We start from the raw sequence: 25,779 nt of genomic DNA on the forward strand, positions 1-25,779 counted from the left end.
AGATAATGTTACCTTAATAATAAAAGGGTACATTGTAGCGATTGAGTTACACTGATGGATTGAAAAAAACGGAAAGGCGGCCATTAAGTGAAGCCCGGGAAGCAGGATCTTTGCTGATCAATCACGGGAGAACTAATTGATCGGCAGCTTAGGTAATTGTTTTTTTAAGTGCCTCTTGGATTGTCTCTCTCAGTCATACACAGTACTCCTGCTTTTTATATTACTTACACACGGACACGGTTTAACGGATTCGCTGGGGAAAAAGCCAAGTTCCCCTGTGGCTAAATTTCTACCCTAAAAAAAAACAAGGAATAGTGTTAAAAAGTCCCGGAAACGCCAATTCCACCTCACCGATATCCTTAGTTATCTTCAATAAAAAGTACACTGCAGTATGTATTCTGTAATAGGGGGAGGTATAGGGAGCGGTTATATGGGGTAATAGGGGGAGTTATTGGGAGAGGTTATAGGGGTAATAGGAGGAGTTATAGGGAGCGGTTATATGGGGTAATAGGGGGAGTTATTGGGAGAGGTTATATGGGGTAATAGGGGGAGTTATTGGGAGAGGTTATATGGGGTAATAGGAGGAGTTATAGGGAGCGGTTATATGGGGTAATAGGAGGAGTTATAGGGCGCGGTTATATGGGTAATAGGAGGAGTTATAGGGAGAGGTTATATGGGGTAATAGGAGGAGTTATAGGGAGAGGTTATATGGGTAATAGGAGGAGTTATTGGGAGAGGTTATATGGGTAATAGGAGGAGTTATAGGGAGAGGTTATATGGGGTAATAGGAGGAGTTATAGGGAGCGGTTATATGTGGTAATAGGAGGAGTTATAGGGAGCAGTTATATGGGGTAATAGGAGGAGTTATAGGGAGCGGTTATATGGGGTAATAGGAGGAGTTATAGGGAGCGGTTATATGGGGTAATAGGAGGAGTTATAGGGAGCGGTTATATGGGGTAATAGGAGGAGTTATAGGGAGCGGTTATATGGCTAATAGGAGGAGTTATAGGGAGAGGTTATATGGGGTAATAGGAGGAGTTATAGGGAGCGGTTATATGGGGTAATAGGAGGAGTTATAGGGAGGGGTTATATGGGGTAATAGGAGGAGTTATAGGGAGAGGTTATATGGGGTAATAGGAGTAGTTATAGGGAGAGGTTATATGGGGTAATAGGAGGAGTTATAGGGAGCGGTTATATGGGGTAATTATAGGGAGAGGTTATATGGGGTAATAGGAGGAGTTATAGGGAGCGGTTATATGGGGAGTTATAGGGAGAGATTATATGGGGTAATAGGAGGAGTGATAGTGAGAAGTTATATGGGGTAATAGGATGATTTATAGGGATAGGTTATATGGGGTAATAGGAGGAGTTATAAGGAGAGGTTATATGGGGTAATAGGAGGAGTTATAGGGAGGGGTTATATGGGGTAATAGGAGGAGTTATAGGGAGAGGTTATATGGGGTAATAGGAGGAGTTATAGGGAGCGGTTATATGGGGTAACAGGAGGAGTTATAGGGAGGGGTTATATGGGGTAATAGGAGGAGTTATAGGGAGGGGTTATATGGGGTAATAGGAGGAGTTATAGGGAGCGGTTATATGGGGTAATAGGAGGAGTTATAGGGAGCACTTATATGGGGTAATAGGAGGAGTTATAGGGAGCGGCTATATGGGGTAATAGGAGGAGTTATAGGGAGCGGTTATATGGGGTAATAGGAGGAGTTATAGGGAGCACTTATATGGGGTAATAGGAGGAGTTATAGGGAGCGGCTATATGGGGTAATAGGAGGAGTTATAGGGAGCGGTTATATGGGGTAATAGGAGGAGTTATAGGGAGGGGTTATATGGGGTAATAGGAGGAGTTATAGGGAGCGGTTATATGGGGTAATAGGAGGAGTTATAGGGAGCACTTATATGGGGTAATAGGAGGAGTTATAGGGAGCGGTTATATGGGGTAATAGGAGGAGTTATAGGGAGCGGTTATATGGGGTAATAGGAGGAGTTATAGGGAGTGGGTATATGGGGTAATAGGAGGAGTTATAGGGAGCGGTTATATGGGGTAATAGGAGGAGTTATAGGGAGCTAAAGGACATAAGAGAAGATATTTGCTCCGTATCCTGAATAAAACTCTTGGAAAACACAAACCTGCCAGAATGTGCTGTGTGCATCGGCCCTTATAACTTCAATAGTGTCTCCTATCTGAATGCTGAGCGAGGGTCTGTCTTGCGCAGGGGGCGGGGGGGCACCGCTGTAACCGCGTATAACCTGCATTTTTGGTAACCCTATAAATCCGGGAGGAATAAAAAAAAAAAAAAAAACTGTCAATCAATGTAAACCCCCCAAAAAAGGCTAAAAAAAAGGAAATAAATCCAAATATTCCACGCGCCCGTCACAAGATCCGTACAAATTCGCGGCAGATACAGACGCCGTCTCGCCTTTTTTGGTGTGGAGATGGTACGAAGGACCCTGTTCATTTCAGACCTTTTCCCGTATTTACGACACTCCTTTTTGTCGGTTTGCTGCATTTTTTTGCCATTTTTCGACCACGTCATGCAAAAGTTTCGGATTTTTCACCCCAATTACGGAAAAATACCCCCCATTCAGAAAGGGCGGTGGAAGCTGAAATTCTTTTGCTGCGTAAACCCATGTCTCTCGCGTATCCATTGCTGCCGCCATTTTGTCGTATCCTTAACTTGGCTCCGTATGATCTTCCCGTCTCTACCTGTTTGCTCGGCCTCCTATTCCCGATCCGCACGTCGCTTCTGCGTAACGGCGACTCCGGCTTATTCGGAAACGCCACCGTGTTTGGATTTTCCGAAGGTCGCGCCGGGCGGGACGAGTTTACATTCACAAGGAAATCATTTGCGGGCAAAGTTCGGTCGGCGGCGTTGCCGAACAGAAACGCAGACGCCCCAAAATGAATTCTCGTGACGGAGACGCGTTTTTTTTCATTAAAGCGGCAGAATAGGTAGCACTGCGCGGTTACTATTCTTCATCGCAGTATTGATGGGGTCCCTGGCGCTGAACCGCGCTTATTTCAGATCCGGGGACCCCCTGCTTCCCGAGATACTCACCCCGTAGGGGGCGCCGGTATCCCTGTGGCGTTTAAATGCCCCGGTCACGCAGGGCAATAGGAAGCCGCACCGGATGTCGTCGCGGCTTCCTATTGGTCCGCGGGACATTGAAAGCCGCCATTATGTTAGGCCCACCGTTTCTCTTACTGCAGAGATACCGGCGCTGCTACAGAGGTAAGTGTCTCAGGGAGCAGGGGGTCCCGGATCGGAGATAAGCGCGCATCGGACCCCCGCTAAACTCCTGCCATTAAAACATTAACACACCTGGGGCACCGCTGGCAAGTAACCGGGTGATATTATGGGGGGAACGTCCCCCGTTTATACCCCGCTATTTGCGGATTGTCCATGTTACTTTCAGCTCCGGGGTCACCCTGCTTCATGAGATACTTACTGTACCACGAAGGTGGCCACGGAACCCAGGGGCGGCCAACTCCAATTCTCAAGGGCCACCAATAGGACAGGTTTTAAGGATATCCCTGCTTCAGCACAGGTGGCTCAATCAGTCCCTGCTTCAGCACATGAGTCTCAATTAGTGACTGAATGAGCCACCTGTGCTGAAGCAGGGATATTCTTAAAACCTGACCTGTTGGGCCGTATTGAGGACTGGAGTTGAGCACCCCTGGAATACATGGATATATCAAAGTCGGAGCAGGGACTGATTCAGCCACCTGTGCTGAAGCAGAGACTGATTGAGCCACCTGTGCTGAAGCAGAGACTGATTGAGCCACCTGTGCTGAAGCAAGAACTGATTGAGCACAGGTACTTCAATCAGTACCCGCTTCAGCACAGGTGGCTCAATCAGTCTCTGCTTCAGCACAGGTGGCTGAATCAGTCCCTGCTTCAGCACAGGTGGCTAGAGTCAGTCAACTCAATCAATCAGCCAAATCCTGTCCTCAAGGGCCAACAACAGGGAAAACAAAATGGACGTTTAAATAAACCGCAGCACATGAGCAAATAGAAAGCCCACCCATCGCGGCGTCCTGTCGGCCTCGGGAATGCAGCCCCGGAGAGCAGGGGCCCGCGGAGGGAGCCTGGCAGAACCACCACCTCAAACATGAATCTGTCTCGCTTTTCTCTTCCGGCAATGAGCAAGTTTTTCTACATTCCTAAGCTGAAGCGCGATCTCCCGTCCGATACGAGAAATCCACGTTCCTCTCGGAGAGGTTTCCGGGACAGTAACCCGAGCCCAGAATACCGCTGGTGTTATCCACAATAAACTGCTTTCTTTCCTATTTAATGACGGGGTTTTTAATAATAGTTTTGTATCACATTTTGCGCATTAACACTACACGAAAATAGCCATTTCCCCTTCTTCTGATTATTTTATTGTGCTTTTTATTTTTTACTTGAACAATTAGTGAGATTACCAGCGATATCTGCCTCTCGCTAACCGAACACGCCTCCGTTATTTATCCTACAATATATACCAGATAGAAAGGTCGCAAACAAATATTGGATTTCCAATCACAACATTAAATTGTGACATTATAATAACAAGTGAAAACCCAGAGATTTATCCCCGTTTTGGAAGGTTTCTTTCATACTGTAGGGTGACATGTCATAGCTTTTACAACGTAAGATCCCAAATCCTCTCTCTGAAGAGCACGCAGAATAATACCCTGGAATTTCGGTTAAATCACATTCTGCTTCCGTGCTGCACTGAGGAGTCAGCGCTAAGCGCGGGTAACGCAGTGAATCCAGAGGCAATGATTTATACCGAGATACAAGACATTTCTCCGACACGATAGGCGCACGTCAAAGTTCATTTCTATAGCGCTTGTGTGCGCTACAGCAGGCTCTAACCTGTCATTTTCCCATCTGAGGCAAAAAGGAGTATTTTTCATGTGTTTTGGTGCACAGAAATGGTGGCGCTGGGCACGAAGAAATGGCGGCGCTGGGCACGCAGAAATGGTGGTGCTGGGCACGAAGAAATGGCGGCGCTGGGCACGCAGAAATGGTGGTGCTGGGCACGAAGAAATGTCGGCGCTGGGCACGCAGAAATGGTGGTGCTGGGCGCACAAAGATAGCTTGCGCTGGGCGTACAGAAAAGCCAGCACTGGGCGTACAAAAATTGCTGGCACTGGGTGTGCAGAAATGGCAGCACTAGGTGACCAAAAATGGCGGCGCTGGGCATACAGAAATGGCAGCGCTGGGCGTACAGAAATGGCAGCACTGGGCGTACAGAAATGGCAGCGCTGGGCGTACAGAAATGGCAGCACTGGGCGTACAGAAATGGCAGCGCTGGGCGTACAGAAATGGCAGCACTGGGCGTGCAGAAATGGCAGCGCTAGGTGACCAAAAATGGCGGCGCTGGGCATACAGAAATGGCAGCGCTGGGCGTACAGAAATGGCAGCACTGGGCGTGCAGAAATGGCAGCGCTGGGCGTGCAGAAATGGCAGCGCTAGGTGACCAAAAATGGCGGCGCTGGGCATACAGAAATGGCGGAGCTGAGCGCACACAAATTGCCGGAGCTGGGCACACAGAAATAACGGTGCTGGGCACACAGAAATAACGGTGCTGGGCACACAGAAATGGCGGTGCTGGGCACACAGAAATAACGGTGCTGGGCGCACAGAAATGGCGATGCTGGGCGCACAGAAATGGCGGTGCTGGGCACACAGAAATGGCGGTGCTGGGCACACAGAAATGGCGGTGCTGGGCACACAGAAATGGCGGTGCTGGGCACACAGAAATGGCGGTGCTGGGCACACAGAAATGGCGGTGCTGGGCACACAGAAATGGCGGTGCTGGGCGCACAGAAATGGCGGTGCTGGGCACACAGAAATGGCGGTGCTGGGCACACAGAAATAACGGTGCTGGGCGCACAGAAATGGCGATGCTGGGCGCACAGAAATGGCGGTGCTGGGCACACAGAAATGGCGATGCTGGGCACACAGAAATGGCGGTGCTGGGCACACAGAAATGGCGGTGCTGGGCACACAGAAATGGCGGTGCTGGGCGCACAGAAATGTCCGGAGATGGGTGCACAGCAATGGCGGCGCTGGGCGCACTGAAATGGCGGTGCAGGGCGTACAGATGGTAATGGGATGTACTATCAAATAATGATTCTAGGCAGCAAACATCAAACTACGCGTCACATGTATGTCACACAACGCCATTCACACCGCGCACATTTTAGGAAGGATTGTGTTACGTTTAAGAGCTGAAATTCTGTCGCGCAAAAAATGACAATCTTAGAACATAACCAATGGTGGACAACTCCAGTCCTGAAGGGCCACCAACAGGTCAGGTTTTCAGGATATCCCTGCTTCAGCACAGGTGGCTCAATCAGACCCTGCTTCAGCACAGGTGGCTCAATCATACCCAGCTTCAGCACAGGTGGCTCAATCAGACCCTGATTCAGCAAACCTGCGCTGAAGCAGGGATATCCTGAAAACTTGACCTGTTAGTGCCCCTTGAGGACTGGAGTCACCCGCCCCTAGCGGCAGAACACAGGGCGTTCTCATCTGGTTTGATTGATAATTAAAACCAAAACGACCCCTGTAAAGCGCGGGGGGAGTCGGCCCCCGTGACGCTGCCGCGTTCCATAAACACTTCCGTGTTCCACTCCCGTCCGGTTCATTTGTCACCTCGATTGTCAGCGTTTGATGGATTAAGTTCCGTACTGTCCTGGATGTCGCGACGGTGAGACACACGGGCCTTCGCTGTGACATGTTCCTTTCATTGTGCGCTTGTGGCAAGAATTTTGAAGTAACAAAAAAGTGACTGTGGCGATGTGTCGTACACGTGTGACGCGCAGCTTGTGGTTTGAAATGACTTTTGTCGCATCGCGCTGATACCCTGATTTATACCATTTTAATTAACACAGAATAAGGTGTATTTTAGTTATAACCAGTATTAGTAAATATATAAGTAATAGATAGGAAATAAATCCCGATGGACGGTACTAAGACCTGCGGTGGGTGGGTGGGTTATATATCGATAATGAGAAATCAGGATGATAAAGATGTCGTGGAACAGTCCATGAAGGGCAAAGAACGCAACTTGCCATATATCTAATCAGCCCAATATTGTGCGGATCAATAAAAACCATAAGCCTTGTAGGATGCACACCGAGCACTATAAGGGAGAACTGTGTCACAAACCTGCGTCATCCCCGGGGGTCAACGCAATCCCCCCGCAGAACTGGCAGGTCCTTCCCGTGGCTCCGGATCGTAAGGTCTGTAGGTCGTCACCACACTGGCCGTAGGTAAGGCGGTCACTGGGTATACTCAGAACGCGTTGGGAGACCGCACGGAATGCCACGCTGCTCCGGCTGCGTGCGTCAGCCCCGTGGAGTGGGTAAGGAGGAGCGGGCTGAGCAGTGCAGGATACATTCGGCGGGAGGCAAGTCCAAATGAAAACGTTGTCATTGCGAGCGCGCCAGCGGCGGGAGACGCGCCGGGGGATCCTTGCCTCTGGTTTGTAGTTGGCGTTGCGCCTAATAAAATGTTTTGCTTGTAACTCGCCTGCAGCCCGATTTATCCTGCAGGTCCCAGCCGCTCTTTCTTCCTTTTAGTAAATATATAGTATTAGCGCCATATTATGTATAATCGCCGCGCTGTGACAATAGCACATTACTTTCCCTGTGTAATGAAACCTCCGCGCTGCGTCAGGCACATGGCTGGGTTGATGCCAAGTAACTTAATTCTGCGCTAATGATATAAACAGACATTTTAGGGTTAGCGCCAAATTGAACTTGGTGGCGATTTTGACGCATTTTCTCCTTTTTTTTGGCCACACAGAAACATTATTTTTTAGTACATCCCATTAACATCTGCACACCCAGCGCCACCATTACTGTGCGCCCAGCGCCGCCATTTCTGTGCGCCCAGCGCCGCCATTTCTGTGCGCCCAGCGCCGCCATTTCTGTCCCTGCCAGCGCTGACTTGATCGAGACCAAATGTCCGATTCCGTTCTCCCGCAGGGCGACACGGTGACACGGTGACATCACCCAGCCGGTCCTGCCACCGTGGACAGGAAGGATAGATGGGGCGTTTGCGGTGTCAAGGTGGTTTTAAAGGGTACAAACACCATTTAAGCTGAACAATGGCAGTGTAATTTGCAGGTGAATAAACAGGCGCTTGGCTGGGATCCTGGAAGCCGAATAATGAGTCCCTGGAAGGCAGGTGACGCACACATTTGCATATCGTTAGTAACAAGTGTCGAGCAGCTTTATGGGCCGTGGGATCACATGTGAAATAAGAAGGGAATAAACAAGGCTAATTTCACCCGAGAAAACCATCTCCCGTCCTTCACATGGGGAGGAAAGAGGTGGGGACGGGGGACATGGGGACGGGGGACAGGAAGACGGGGGACAAGGGGACGGGGGACAAGGGACGGGGGACATGGGGACGGGGGACAGGAAGACGGGGGACAAGGGGACGGGGGACATGGGACAGGAAGACGGGGGACGGGGGACAGGGGACAGGAAGACGGGGGACAAGGGACGGGGGACAAGGGGATGGGGGACAAGGGGACGGGGGACGGGGGACAAGGGGACGGGGGACAAGGGGACGGGGGACAAGGGGACGGGGACAAGGGACGGGGACAAGGGTGACGGGGGACATGGGGACAAGGGACGGGGGACAAGAGGACATGGGACGGGGACAAGGGGACGGGGGACAAGGGGACGGGGGACAAGGGGACGGGGACAAGGGGGACAAGGGGACAAGGGACGGGGACAAGTGACGGGGGACAAGGGGATATGGGGACAAGGGGACATGGGACGGGGACAAGGGGACGGGGGACATGGGGACAAGGAGACGGGGGACACGGGGCAGGGGACACGGGGGAGGGGGACAAGGGGACTGGGAAGGAGACAAGGGGACGTGGACAGTGATGAGGGACAAAGGAAACACACAGTGCTCTAATACTGGGATCCCGGTTAACCCCTGACATGATGGAGCTTCTGACACATCTGTGGCCCCACAGTAACTAAATGTGGCCCCTCTCTGTAACTGAACGTGGCCCCTCTCTGTAACTGAATGTGGCCCCTCTCTGTAACTGAACGTGGCCCCTCTCTGTAACTGAATGTGGCCCCTCTCTGTAACTGAACGTGGCCTCTCTCTGTAACTCAACATGGGCAGAACAGGCCGGGTCTGACGGTGACTGAACAGGCCGGGTCTGACGGTGACAGAACAGGCCGGGTCTGACGGTGACAGAACAGGCCGGGTCTGACGGTGACAGAACAGGCCGGGTCTGACGGTGACAGAACAGGCCGGGTCTGACGGTGACAGAACAGGCCGGGTCTGACGGTGACAGAACAGGCCGGGTCTGACAGTGACAGAACAGGCCTAGTCTGACAGTGACAGAACAGGCCGGGTCTGACAGTGACAGAACAGGCCAGGTCTGACGGTGACAGAACAGGCCGGGTCTGACAGTGACAGAACAGGCCTAGTCTGACAGTGACAGAACAGGCCGGGTCTGACAGTGACAGAACAGGCCGGGTCTGACAGTGACAGAACAGGCCTGGTCTGACAGTGACGGAACAGGCCGGGTCTGACAGTGACAGAACAGGCCGGGTCTAAAAGTGACAGAACAGGCCGGGTCTAAAAGTGACAGAACAGGCCGGGTCTGACAGTGACAGAACAGGCCGGGTCTGACAGTGACAGAACAGGCCGGGTCTGACAGTGACAGAACAGGCCGGGTCTGACAGTGACGGAACAGGCCGGGTCTAAAAGTGACAGAACAGGCCGGGTCTGACAGTGACGGAACAGGCCGGGTCTAAAAGTGACAGAACAGGCCGGGTCTGACAGTGACAGAACAGGCCGGGTCTGACAGTGACAGAACAGGCCGGGTCTGACAGTGACAAGGGAAACAAACCTGGATCCGCGTGTTTAGTCATTTTCCGAAGTCCGTTTCGTTTCTAAAGAAAGAAAAAGTATAAGATGTCAACGCCAGTCACTTTACCAACTCCATATCCCCCCTACACACATTATCTGCCCCACAGACTGTAATAGGATCACCCCCTACACACATCATCTGCCCCACAGACTGTAATAGGATCACCCCCTTACACACATCATCTGCCCCACAGACTGTAATAGGATCACCCCCTTACACACATCATCTGCCCCACAGACTGTAATAGGATCACCCCCTTACACACATCATCTGCCCCACAGACTGTAATAGGATCACCCCCTTACACACATCATCTGCCCCACAGACTGTAATAGGATCACCCCCTTACACACATTATCTGCCCCACAGACTGTAATAGGATCACCCCCTTACACACATTATCTGCCCCACAGACTGTAATAGGATCACCCCCTTACACACATCATCTGCCCCACAGACTGTAATAGGTTCACCCCCTTACACACATTATCTGCCCCACAGACTGTAATAGGATCACCCCCTTACACACATTATCTGCCCCACAGACTGTAATAGGATCACCCCCTTACACACATCATCTGCCCCCATAGACTGTAATAGGATCACCCCCTTACTCACATCATCTGCCCCACAGACTGTAATAGGATCACCCCCTTACACACATCATCTGCCCCCATAGACTATAATAGGATCACCCCCTTACTCACATCATCTGCCCCCATAGACTGTAATAGGATCACCCCCTTACTCACATCATCTGCCCCACAGACTGTAATAGGATCACCCCCTTACACACATCATCTGCCCCCATAGACTGTAATAGCATCACCCCCTTACACACATCATCTGCCCCACAGACTGTAATAGGATCACCCCCTTACACACATCATCTGCCCCCATAGACTGTAATAGGATCACCCCCTTACACACATCATCTGCCCCACAGACTGTAATAGGATCACCCCCTTACACACATTATCTGCCCCACAGACTGTAATAGGATCACCCCCTTACACACATTATCTGCCCCACAGACTGTAATAGGATCACCCCCTTACACACATTATCTGCCCCACAGACTGTAATAGGATCACCCCCTTACACACATCATCTGCCCCACAGACTGTAATAGGATCACCCCCTTACACACATTATCTGCCCCACAGACTGTAATAGGATCACCCCCTTACACACATTATCTGCCCCACAGACTGTAATAGGATCACCCCCTTACACACATTATCTGCCCCACAGACTGTAATAGGATCACCCCCTTACACACATTATCTGCCCCCATAGACTGTAATAGGATCACCCCCTTACACACATTATCTGCTCCCACAGACTGTAATAGGATCACCCCCTTACACACATCATCTGCCCCACAGACTGTAATAGGATCACCCCCTTACACACATTATCTGCTCCCACAGACTGTAATAGGATCACCCCCTTACTCACATTATCTGCCCCATAGACTGTAATAGGATCACCCCCTTACACACATTATCTGCCCCACAGACTGTAATAGCATCACCCCCTTACTCACATTATCTGCCCCATAGACTGTAATAGGATCACCCCCTTACACACATTATCTGCCCCATAGACTGTAATAGGATCACCCCCTTACTCACATTATCTGCCCCATAGACTGTAATAGGATCACCCCCTTACACACATTATCTGCCCCATAGACTGTAATAGGATCACCCCCTTACACACATTATCTGCTCCCACAGACTGTAATAGGATCACCCCCTTACAAACATTATCTGCCCCATAGACTGTAATAGGATCACCCCCTTACACACATCATCTGCCCCCATAGACTGTAATAGCATCACCCCCTTACACACATTATCTGCCCCATAGACTGTAATAGGATCACCCCCTTACTCACATCATCTGCCCCCATAGACTGTAATAGCATCACCCCCTTACACACATTATCTGCCCCATAGACTGTAATAGGATCACCCCCTTACACACATTATCTGCTTCCATAGACTGTAATAGGATCACCCCCTTACTCACATCTTCTGCCCCATATTATCTGCCCCATAGACTGTAATAGCATCACCCCCTTACACACATTATCTGCCCCCATAGACTGTAATAACATCAACCCCTTACACACATTATCTGCCCCCATAGACTGTAATAGGATCACCCCCTTACACACATTATCTGCCCCATAGACTGTAATAGGATCACCCCCTTACACACATTATCTGCCCCATAGACTGTAATAGGATCACCCCCTTACACATTATCTGCCCCCATAGACTGTAATAGGATCACCCCCTTACACACATTATCTGCCCCATAGACTGTAATAGGATCACCCCCTTACACACATCATCTGCCCCCATAGACTGTAATAGCATCACCCCCTTACACACATTATCTGCCCCACAGACTGAAATAGGATCACCCCCTTACACACATTATCTGCTTCCATAGACTGTAATAGGATCACCCCCTTACTCACATCTTCTGCCCCATATTATCTGCCCCATAGACTGTAATAGCATCACCCCCTTACACACATTATCTGCCCCCATAAACTGTAATAACATCAACCCCTTACACACATTATCTGCCCCCATAGACTGTAATAGGATCACCCCCTTACACACATTATCTGCCCCATAGACTGTAATAGGATCACCCCCTTACACACATCATCTGCCCCCATAGACTGTAATAGCATCACCCCCTTACACACATTATCTGCCCCACAGACTGAAATAGGATCACCCCCTTACACACATTATCTGCTTCCATAGACTGTAATAGGATCACCCCCTTACACACATTATCTGCCCCACAGACTGTAATAGGATCACCCCCTTACACACATTATCTGCTCCCACAGACTGTAATAGGATCACCCCCTTACACACATCATCTGCCCCACAGACTGTAATAGGATCACCCCCTTACACACATCATCTGCCCCACAGACTGTAATAGGATCACCCCCTTACACACATCATCTGCCCCACAGACTGTAATAGGATCACCCCCTTACACACATTATCTGCTCCCACAGACTGTAATAGGATCACCCCCTTACTCACATTATCTGCCCCATAGACTGTAATAGGATCACCCCCTTACACACATTATCTGCCCCACAGACTGTAATAGCATCACCCCCTTACTCACATTATCTGCCCCATAGACTGTAATAGGATCACCCCCTTACACACATTATCTGCCCCATAGACTGTAATAGGATCACCCCCTTACTCACATTATCTGCCCCATAGACTGTAATAGGATCACCCCCTTACACACATTATCTGCCCCATAGACTGTAATAGTATCACCCCCTTACACACATTATCTGCTCCCACAGACTGTAATAGGATCACCCCCTTACAAACATTATCTGCCCCATAGACTGTAATAGGATCACCCCCTTACTCACATTATCTGCCCCATAGACTGTAATAGGATCACCCCCTTACACACATTATCTGCCCCCATAGACTGTAATAGGATCACCCCCTTACACACATTATTTGCCCCATAGACTGTAATAGGATCACCCGCTTACACACATTATCTGCCCCATAGACTGTAATAGCATCACCCCCTTACACACATTATCTGCCCCATAGACTGTAATAGGATCACCCCCTTACACACATTATCTGCTCCCACAGACTGTAATAGGATCACCCCCTTACACACATTATCTGCCCCATAGACTGTAATAGGATCACCCCCTTACACACATTATCTGCCCCATAGACTGTAATAGGATCACCCCCTTACACACATTATCTGCCCCCATAGACTGTAATAGGATCACCCCCTTACACACATTATCTGCCCCATAGACTGTAATAGGATCACCCCCTTACTCACATCATCTGCCCCCATAGACTGTAATAGCATCACCCCCTTACACACATTATCTGCCCCATAGACTGTAATAGGATCACCCCCTTACTCACATCTTCTGCCCCATATTATCTGCCCCATAGACTGTAATAGCATCACCCCCTTACACACATTATCTGCCCCCATAGACTGTAATAACATCAACCCCTTACACACATTATCTGCCCCCATAGACTGTAATAGGATCACCCCCTTACACACATTATCTGCCCCATAGACTGTAATAGGATCACCCCCTTACACACATTATCTGCCCCATAGACTGTAATAGGATCACCCCCTTACACATTATCTGCCCCCATAGACTGTAATAGGATCACCCCCTTACACACATTATCTGCCCCATAGACTGTAATAGGATCACCCCCTTACTCACATCTTCTGCCCCATATTATCTGCCCCATAGACTGTAATAGCATCACCCCCTTACACACATTATCTGCCCCCATAGACTGTAATAACATCAACCCCTTACACACATTATCTGCCCCCATAGACTGTAATAGGATCACCCCCTTACACACATTATCTGCCCCATAGACTGTAATAGGATCACCCCCTTACACACATTATCTGCCCCACAGACTGAAATAGGATCACCCCCTTACACACATTATCTGCTTCCATAGACTGTAATAGGATCACCCCCTTACTCACATCTTCTGCCCCATATTATCTGCCCCATAGACTGTAATAGCATCACCCCCTTACACACATTATCTGCCCCCATAGACTGTAATAACATCAACCCCTTACACACATTATCTGCCCCAATAGACTGTAATAGGATCACCCCCTTACACACATTATCTGCCCCATAGACTGTAATAGGATCACCCCCTTACACACATCATCTGCCCCCATAGACTGTAATAGCATCACCCCCTTACACACATTATCTGCCCCACAGACTGAAATAGGATCACCCCCTTACACACATTATCTGCTTCCATAGACTGTAATAGGATCACCCCCTTACTCACATCTTCTGCCCCATATTATCTGCCCCATAGACTGTAATAGCATCACCCCCTTACACACATTATCTGCCCCCATAGACTGTAATAACATCAACCCCTTACACACATTATCTGCCCCCATAGACTGTAATAGGATCACCCCCTTACACACATTATCTGCCCCCATAGACTGTAATAGGATCACCCCCTTACACACATTATCTGCCCCATAGACTGTAATAGGATCACCCCCTTACACACATTATCTGCCCCATAGACTGTAATAGCATCACCCCCTTACACACATTATCTGCCCCATAGACTGTAATAGCATCACCCCCTTACACACATCATCTGCCCCCATAGACTGTAATAGGATCACCCCCTTACTCACATTATCTGCCCCATAGACTGTAATAGGATCAGCCCCTTACACACATTATCTGCCCCATAGACTGTAATAGCATCACCCCCTTACACACATTATCTGCCCCCATAGTCTGTAATAGCATCAACCCCTTACAAACATTATCTGCCCCATAGACTGTAATAGGATCACCCCCTTACACACATTATCTGCCCCATAGACTGTAATAGGATCACCCCCTTACACACATTATCTGCCCCATAGACTGTAATAGGATCACCCCCTTACACATTATCTGCCCCCATAGACTGTAATAGGATCACCCCCTTACACACATTATCTGCCCCATAGACTGTAATAGGATCACCCCCTTACACACATCATCTGCCCCCATAGACTGTAATAGCATCACCCCCTTACACACATTATCTGCCCCACAGACTGAAATAGGATCACCCCCTTACACACATTATCTGCTTCCATAGACTGTAATAGGATCACCCCCTTACTCACATCTTCTGCCCCATATTATCTGCCCCATAGACTGTAATAGCATCACCCCCTTACACACATTATCTGCCCCCATAAACTGTAATAACATCAACCCCTTACACACATTATCTGCCCCCATAGACTGTAATAGGATCACCCCCTTACACACATTATCTGCCCCATAGACTGTAATAGGATCACCCCCTTACACACATCATCTGCCCCCATAGACTGTAATAGCATCACCCCCTTACACACATTATCTGCCCCACAGACTGAAATAGGATCACCCCCTTACACACATTATCTGCTTCCATAGACTGTAATAGGATCACCCCCTTACACACATTATCTGCCCCACAGACTGTAATAGGATCACCCCCTTACACACATTATCTGCTCCCACAGACTGTAATAGGATCACCCCCTTACACACATCATCTGCCCCACAGACTGTAATAGGATCACCCCCTTACACACATCATCTGCCCCACAGACTGTAATAGGATCACCCCCTTACACACATCATCTGCCCCACAGACTGTAATAGGATCACCCCCTTACACACATTATCTGCTCCCACAGACTGTAATAGGATCACCCCCTTACTCACATTATCTGCCCCATAGACTGTAATAGGATCACCCCCTTACACACATTATCTGCCCCACAGACTGTAATAGCATCACCCCCTTACTCACATTATCTGCCCCATAGACTGTAATAGGATCACCCCCTTACACACATTATCTGCCCCATAGACTGTAATAGGATCACCCCCTTACTCACATTATCTGCCCCATAGACTGTAATAGGATCACCCCCTTACACACATTATCTGCCCCATAGACTGTAATAGGATCACCCCCTTACACACATTATCTGCTCCCACAGACTGTAATAGGATCACCCCCTTACAAACATTATCTGCCCCATAGACTGTAATAGGATCACCCCCTTACTCACATTATCTGCCCCATAGACTGTAATAGGATCACCCCCTTACACACATTATCTGCCCCCATAGACTGTAATAGGATCACCCCCTTACACACATTATTTGCCCCATAGACTGTAATAGGATCACCCGCTTACACACATTATCTGCCCCATAGACTGTAATAGCATCACCCCTTACACACATTATCTGCCCCATAGACTGTAATAGGATCACCCCCTTACACACATTATCTGCTCCCACAGACTGTAATAGGATCACCCCCTTACACACATTATCTGCCCCATAGACTGTAATAGGATCACCCCCTTACACACATTATCTGCCCCATAGACTGTAATAGGATCACCCCCTTACACACATTATCTGCCCCCATAGACTGTAATAGGATCACCCCCTTACACACATTATCTGCCCCATAGACTGTAATAGGATCACCCCCTTACTCACATCATCTGCCCCCATAGACTGTAATAGCATCACCCCCTTACACACATTATCTGCCCCATAGACTGTAATAGGATCACCCCCTTACACACATTATCTGCTTCCATAGACTGTAATAGGATCACCCCCTTACTCACATCTTCTGCCCCATATTATCTGCCCCATAGACTGTAATAGCATCACCCCCTTACACACATTATCTGCCCCCATAGACTGTAATAACATCAACCCCTTACACACATTATCTGCCCCCATAGACTGTAATAGGATCACCCCCTTACACACATTATCTGCCCCATAGACTGTAATAGGATCACCCCCTTACACACATTATCTGCCCCATAGACTGTAATAGGATCACCCCCTTACACACATTATCTGCCCCCATAGACTGTAATAGGATCACCCCCTTACACACATTATTTGCCCCATAGACTGTAATAGGATCACCCGCTTACACACATTATCTGCCCCATAGACTGTAATAGCATCACTCCTTACACACATTATCTGCCCCATAGACTGTAATAGGATCACCCCCTTACACACATTATCTGCTCCCACAGACTGTAATAGGATCACCCCCTTACACACATTATCTGCCCCATAGACTGTAATAGGATCACCCCCTTACACACATTATCTGCCCCATAGACTGTAATAGGATCACCCCCTTACACACATTATCTGCCCCCATAGACTGTAATAGGATCACCCCCTTACACACATTATCTGCCCCATAGACTGTAATAGGATCACCCCCTTACTCACATTATCTGCCCCCATAGACTGTAATAGCATCACCCCCTTACACACATTATCTGCCCCATAGACTGTAATAGGATCACCCCCTTACACACATTATCTGCCCCATAGACTGTAATAGGATCACCCCCTTACTCACATCATCTGCCCCCATAGACTGTAATAGCATCACCCCCTTACACACATTATCTGCCCCATAGACTGTAATAGGATCACCCCCTTACACACATTATCTGCTTCCATAGACTGTAATAGGATCACCCCCTTACTCACATCTTCTGCCCCATATTATCTGCCCCATAGACTGTAATAGCATCACCCCCTTACACACATTATCTGCCCCCATAGACTGTAATAACATCAACCCCTTACACACATTATCTGCCCCCATAGACTGTAATAGGATCACCCCCTTACACACATTATCTGCCCCATAGACTGTAATAGGATCACCCCCTTACTCACATTATCTGCCCCATAGACTGTAATAGGATCACCCCCTTACACATTATCTGCCCCCATAGACTGTAATAGGATCACCCCCTTACACACATTATCTGCCCCATAGACTGTAATAGGATCACCCCCTTACACACATCATCTGCCCCCATAGACTGTAATAGCATCACCCCCTTACACACATTATCTGCCCCACAGACTGTAATAGGATCACCCCCTTACACACATTATCTGCCCCACAGACTGAAATAGGATCACCCCCTTACACACATTATCTGCTTCCATAGACTGTAATAGGATCACCCCCTTACTCACATCTTCTGCCCCATATTATCTGCCCCATAGACTGTAATAGCATCACCCCCTTACACACATTATCTGCCCCCATAGACTGTAATAACATCAACCCCTTACACACATTATCTGCCCCCATAGACTGTAATAGGATCACCCCCTTACACACATTATCTGCCCCATAGACTGTAATAGGATCACCCCCTTACACACATCATCTGCCCCCATAGACTGTAATAGCATCACCCCCTTACACACAGACTGAAATAGGATCACCCCCTTACACACATTATCTGCTTCCATAGACTGTAATAGGATCACCCCCTTACTCACATCTTCTGCCCCATATTATCTGCCCCATAGACTGTAATAGCATCACCCCCTTACACACATTATCTGCCCCCATAGACTGTAATAACATCAACCCCTTACACACATTATCTGCCCCCATAGACTGTAATAGGATCACCCCCTTACACACATTATCTGCCCCCATAGACTGTAATAGGATCACCCCCTTACACACATCATCTGCCCCCATAGACTGTAATAGGATCAACCCCTTACACACATTATCTGCCCCCATAGACTGTAATAGGATCACCCCCTTACATACATCATCTGCCCCCATAGACTGTAATAGGATCACCCCCTTACTCACATCATCTGCCCCATAGACTGTAATAGGATCACCCCCTTACACACATTATCTGCCCCCATAGACTGTAATAGGGTCACCCCCTTACACACATCATCTGCCTCCATAGACTGTAATAGGATCACCCCCTTACTCACATTATCTGCCCCATAGACTGTAATAGGATCACCCCCTTACACACATTATCTGCCCCACAGACTGTAATAGCATCACCCCCTTACTCACATTATCTGCCCCATAGACTGTAATAGGATCACCCCCTTACACACATTATCTGCCCCATAGACTGTAATAGGATCACCCCCTTACTCACATTATCTGCCCCATAGACTGTAATAGGATCACCCCCTTACACACATTATCTGCCCCATAGACTGTAATAGGATCACCCCCTTACACACATTATCTGCTCCCACAGACTGTAATAGGATCACCCCCTTACAAACATTATCTGCCCCATAGACTGTAATAGGATCACCCCCTTACTCACATTATCTGCCCCATAGACTGTAATAGGATCACCCCCTTACACACATTATCTGCCCCCATAGACTGTAATAGGATCACCCCCTTACACACATTATTTGCCCCATAGACTGTAATAGGATCACCCGCTTACACACATTATCTGCCCCATAGACTGTAATAGCATCACCCCTTACACACATTATCTGCCCCATAGACTGTAATAGGATCACCCCCTTACACACATTATCTGCTCCCACAGACTGTAATAGGATCACCCCCTTACACACATTATCTGCCCCATAGACTGTAATAGGATCACCCCCTTACACACATTATCTGCCCCATAGACTGTAATAGGATCACCCCCTTACACACATTATCTGCCCCCATAGACTGTAATAGGATCACCCCCTTACACACATTATCTGCCCCATAGACTGTAATAGGATCACCCCCTTACTCACATCATCTGCCCCCATAGACTGTAATAGCATCACCCCCTTACACACATTATCTGCCCCATAGACTGTAATAGGATCACCCCCTTACACACATTATCTGCTTCCATAGACTGTAATAGGATCACCCCCTTACTCACATCTTCTGCCCCATATTATCTGCCCCATAGACTGTAATAGCATCACCCCCTTACACACATTATCTGCCCCCATAGACTGTAATAACATCAACCCCTTACACACATTATCTGCCCCCATAGACTGTAATAGGATCACCCCCTTACACACATTATCTGCCCCATAGACTGTAATAGCATCACCCCCTTACACACATTATCTGCCCCATAGACTGTAATAGGATCACCCCCTTACACACATTATCTGCCCCATAGACTGTAATAGGATCACCCCCTTACTCACATCATCTGCCCCCATAGACTGTAATAGCATCACCCCCTTACACACATTATCTGCCCCATAGACTGTAATAGGATCACCCCCTTACACACATTATCTGCTTCCATAGACTGTAATAGGATCACCCCCTTACTCACATCTTCTGCCCCATATTATCTGCCCCATAGACTGTAATAGCATCACCCCCTTACACACATTATCTGCCCCCATAGACTGTAATAACATCAACCCCTTACACACATTATCTGCCCCATAGACTGTAATAGGATCACCCCCTTACACACATTATCTGCCCCATAGACTGTAATAGGATCACCCCCTTACACACATTATCTGCCCCCATAGACTGTAATAGGATCACCCCCTTACACACATTATTTGCCCCATAGACTGTAATAGCATCACCCCCTTACACACATTATCTGCCCCCATAGACTGTAATAGGATCACCCCCTTACACACATTATTTGCCCCATAGACTGTAATAGGATCACCCGCTTACACACATTATCTGCCCCATAGACTGTAATAGGATCACCCCCTTACACACATTATCTGCCCCATAGACTGTAATAGGATCACCCCCTTACACACATTATCTGCTCCCACAGACTGTAATAGGATCACCCCCTTACACACATTATCTGCCCCATAGACTGTAATAGGATCACCCCCTTACACACATTATCTGCCCCATAGACTGTAATAGGATCACCCCCTTACACACATTATCTGCCCCCATAGACTGTAATAGGATCACCCCCTTACACACATTATCTGCCCCATAGACTGTAATAGGATCACCCCCTTACTCACATCATCTGCCCCCATAGACTGTAATAGCATCACCCCCTTACACACATTATCTGCCCCATAGACTGTAATAGGATCACCCCCTTACACACATTATCTGCTTCCATAGACTGTAATAGGATCACCCCCTTACTCACATCTTCTGCCCCATATTATCTGCCCCATAGACTGTAATAGCATCACCCCCTTACACACATTATCTGCCCCCATAGACTGTAATAACATCAACCCCTTACACACATTATCTGCCCCCATAGACTGTAATAGGATCACCCCCTTACACACATTATCTGCCCCATAGACTGTAATAGGATCACCCCCTTACACACATTATCTGCCCCATAGACTGTAATAGGATCACCCCCTTACACATTATCTGCCCCCATAGACTGTAATAGGATCACCCCCTTACACACATTATCTGCCCCATAGACTGTAATAGGATCACCCCCTTACACACATCATCTGCCCCCATAGACTGTAATAGCATCACCCCCTTACACACATTATCTGCCCCACAGACTGAAATAGGATCACCCCCTTACACACATTATCTGCTTCCATAGACTGTAATAGGATCACCCCCTTACTCACATCTTCTGCCCCATATTATCTGCCCCATAGACTGTAATAGCATCACCCCCTTACACACATTATCTGCCCCCATAGACTGTAATAACATCAACCCCTTACACACATTATCTGCCCCCATAGACTGTAATAGGATCACCCCCTTACACACATTATCTGCCCCCATAGACTGTAATAGGATCACCCCCTTACACACATCATCTGCCCCCATAGACTGTAATAGGATCACCCCCTTACTCACATTATCTGCCCCATAGACTGTAATAGGATCAGCCCCTTACACACATTATCTGCCCCATAGACTGTAATAGCATCACCCCCTTACACACATTATCTGCCCCCATAGTCTGTAATAGCATCAACCCCTTACAAACATTATCTGCCCCATAGACTGTAATAGGATCACCCCCTTACACACATTATCTGCCCCATAGACTGTAATAGGATCACCCCCTTACTAACATTATCTGCCCCATAGACTGTAATAGGATCACCCCCTTACACACATTATCTGCCCCCATAGACTGTAATAGGATCACCCCCTTACACACATCATCTGCCCCATAGACTGTAATAGGATCACCCCCTTACACACATCATCTGCCCCCATAGACTGTAATAGGATCACCCCCTTACACACATTATCTGCCCCATAGACTGTAATAGGATCACCCCCTTACTCACATCATCTGCCCCCATAGACTGTAATAGCATCACCCCCTTACACACATTATCTGCCCCATAGACTGTAATAGGATCACCCCCTTACACACATTATCTGCTTCCACAGACTGAAATAGGATCACCCCCTTACACACATTATCTGCTTCCATAGACTGTAATAGGATCACCCCCTTACTCACATCTTCTGCCCCATATTATCTGCCCCATAGACTGTAATAGGATCAGCCCCTTACACACATTATCTGCCCCATAGACTGTAATAGGATCATCCCCTTACACACATTATCTGCCGCCATAGACTGTAATAGCATCAACCCCTTACAAACATTATCTGCCCCATAGACTGTAATAGGATCACCCCCTTACACACATTATCTGCCCCCATAGACTGTAATAGGATCACCCCCTTACAAACATTATCTGCCCCATAGACTGTAATAGTATCACCCCCTTACTCACATCATCTGCCCCATAGACTGTAATAGGATCACCCCCTTACTCACATCATCTGCCCCATAGACTGTAATAGGATCACCCCCTTACACACATTATCTGCCCCGTAGACTGTAATAGGATCACCCCCTTATACACATTATCTGCCCCATAGACTGTAATAGGATCACCCCCTTACACACATTATCGGGCCCCATAGACTGTAATAGGATCACCCCCTTACACACATTATCTGCCCCATAGACTGTAATAGGATCACCCCCTTACACACATTATCTGCCCCATAGACTGTAATAGGATCACCCCCTTACACACATTATCTGCCCCATAGACTGTAATAGGATCACCCCCTTACACACATTATCGGCCCCCATAGACTGTAATAGGATCACCCCCTTACATACATCATCTGCCCCCATAGACTGTAATAGGATCACCCCCTTACTCACATCATCTGCCCCATAGACTGTAATAGGATCACCCCCTTACACACATTATCTGCCCCCATAGACTGTAATAGGGTCACCCCCTTACACACATCATCTGCCTCCATAGACTGTAATAGGATCACCCCCTTACACACATTATCTGCCCCATAGACTGTAATAGCATCACCCCCTTACACACATTATCTGCCCCATAGACTGTAATAGGATCACCCCCTTACTCACATTATCTGCCCCATAGACTGTAATAGCATCACCCCCTTACACACATTATCTGCCCCATAGACTGTAATAGGATCACCCCCTTACTCACATTATCTGCCCCATAGACTGTAATAGCATCACCCCCTTACACACATTATCTGCCCCATAGACTGTAATAGGATCACCCCCTTACTCACATTATCTGCCCCATAGACTGTAATAGGATCACCCCCTTACACACATTATCTGCCCCATAGACTGTAATAGTATCACCCCCTTACACACATTATCTGCCCCATAGACTGTAATAGGATCACCCCCTTACACACATTATCTGCCCCATAGACTGTAATAGGATCACCCCCTTACTCACATTATCTGCCCCATAGACTGTAATAGCATCACCCCCTTACACACATTATCTGCCCCATAGACTGTAATAGGATCACCCCCTTACACACATTATCTGCCCCATAGACTGTAATAGTATCACCCCCTTACGCACATTATCTGCCCCATAGACTGTAATAGGATCACCCCCTTATTCACATCATCTGCCCCATAGACTGTAATAGCATCACCCCCTTACACACATTATCTGCCCCATAGACTGTAATAAGATCACCCCCTTACTCACATTATCTGCCCCCATAGACTTTAATAGGATCAGCCTCTTACACACATCAGCTCCCCCATAGACTTTAATAGGATCACCCCCTTACACACATCAGCAGATCCCATAAACTGTAATAGGATCACCCTCTCACACACATCAACTGCCCCTATAGACTTTAATGGGATTACCCCTTACACACAACAGTTCACCCATCGACTGTAAAGGGACGACCCTCTTAAGATACAGCTTTGCTGCCAGTCACATCATTTGAATGGGATTGCGATTCCAGGTTCTGTCTCTCAGTCGGATGGCAGTAGAATGTCCGGAGTTTAGAATCACGTCTCTCGCTTCTAGCTGCTATTTATTAACCAGATAATCTACACCCGTCAGGGGGATTATTCCCATGTGTACGGCTTGCACATACAGGGCTGAAATACTAAGCGGAGCTTTCGTTGCAGGGAGGCGATGTCTAGTAGTACTGTCACAGCCTTTGAAATGGGGGAGTCATATAAAAGAAAATATATACTCAGACCCCATAAAGGTCCCAAATACGCCCCGAAACATGGGGGGTTCTAATAAGGAAAGTCTCCCGTGAGACTTATCATCGCTCCCATGCAAAGTCTCCCTGGCTGTGCACCGGGCATATTGATGGTCATATTTCATCGTCACCTTCAGCCCGTGTCTCCCCACTGCTGGATGAAGCCTCCCCAATGATCTCCCAGCTGCTGCGGTTACAGCCTCTTCTCCACGTCGCTCCCACACATTGTCTCATCCCCATCCTCTCCGGCCCGTGTCTCCCCACTGCTGGATGAAGCCTCCCCAATGATCTCCCAGGTGCTGCGGTTACAGCCTCTCTTCTCCACGTCGCTCCCACACATTGTCTCATCCCATCCTCTCCAGCCCGTGTCTCCCCACTGCTGGATGAAGCCTCCCCAATGATCTCCCAGGTGCTGCGGTTACAGCCTCTCTTCTCCACGTCGCTCCCTCACATTGTCTCATCCCATCCTCCCATCTTACTTTGGGTGTCTCAGCCTTTTAATCTCTCTTGCAATCCAGTTGAGTTCCATCTTTGTCCCACGGTGGTCATTTCTTCTTGCGATATGTCCATCCCACCGCCATTTTAATTCTTCCCCCGTGTGATGATGTCACACACTTGTGTTTGGTTTCAAACACATTAATTCTTGTTCCGGTCTCTTTGGGTAATACCCAGCATGCATCTCTGCGCTGTGTGAAGCTTCTGAATTATCTTCGCATTTAGGGTCCAAGTGTCACATCCCGTACGTGAGCGTGGGCAGGGTACACGGGTCCAACACCCTCCTCCCAGAGGCGCAGGGGAAGGTTCCTTTGTAAAATTGTCTTTTTTCTTCCAAATGTGCTCCATCCCATCTTTATTC

The 25,779-nt window shown here is 48.2% G+C and overlaps 1 protein-coding gene across 2 annotated transcripts in view; it reads right to left on the reverse strand.

The window, feature by feature from the left end:
* VAV3 (vav guanine nucleotide exchange factor 3) overlaps positions 1 to 25,779 on the reverse strand; it is a 229,582-nt gene that overhangs the window by 57,200 nt on the left and 146,603 nt on the right. For both annotated transcript variants that reach the window (XM_075617032.1, XM_075617033.1), the window contains exons 20-22: positions 9,898 to 9,940; positions 2,143 to 2,279; positions 229 to 294 (exon numbers count right to left, since the gene is read on the reverse strand). In XM_075617032.1, coding sequence (XP_075473147.1) covers positions 229 to 294; positions 2,143 to 2,279; positions 9,898 to 9,940 — 246 coding nt within the window. The remainder of the gene's footprint in view (positions 1 to 228; positions 295 to 2,142; positions 2,280 to 9,897; positions 9,941 to 25,779) is intronic.

Source organism: Ascaphus truei, chromosome 10, assembly GCF_040206685.1.
Source record: "Ascaphus truei isolate aAscTru1 chromosome 10, aAscTru1.hap1, whole genome shotgun sequence".
Classification (NCBI taxonomy): Eukaryota; Metazoa; Chordata; class Amphibia; order Anura; family Ascaphidae; genus Ascaphus; species Ascaphus truei.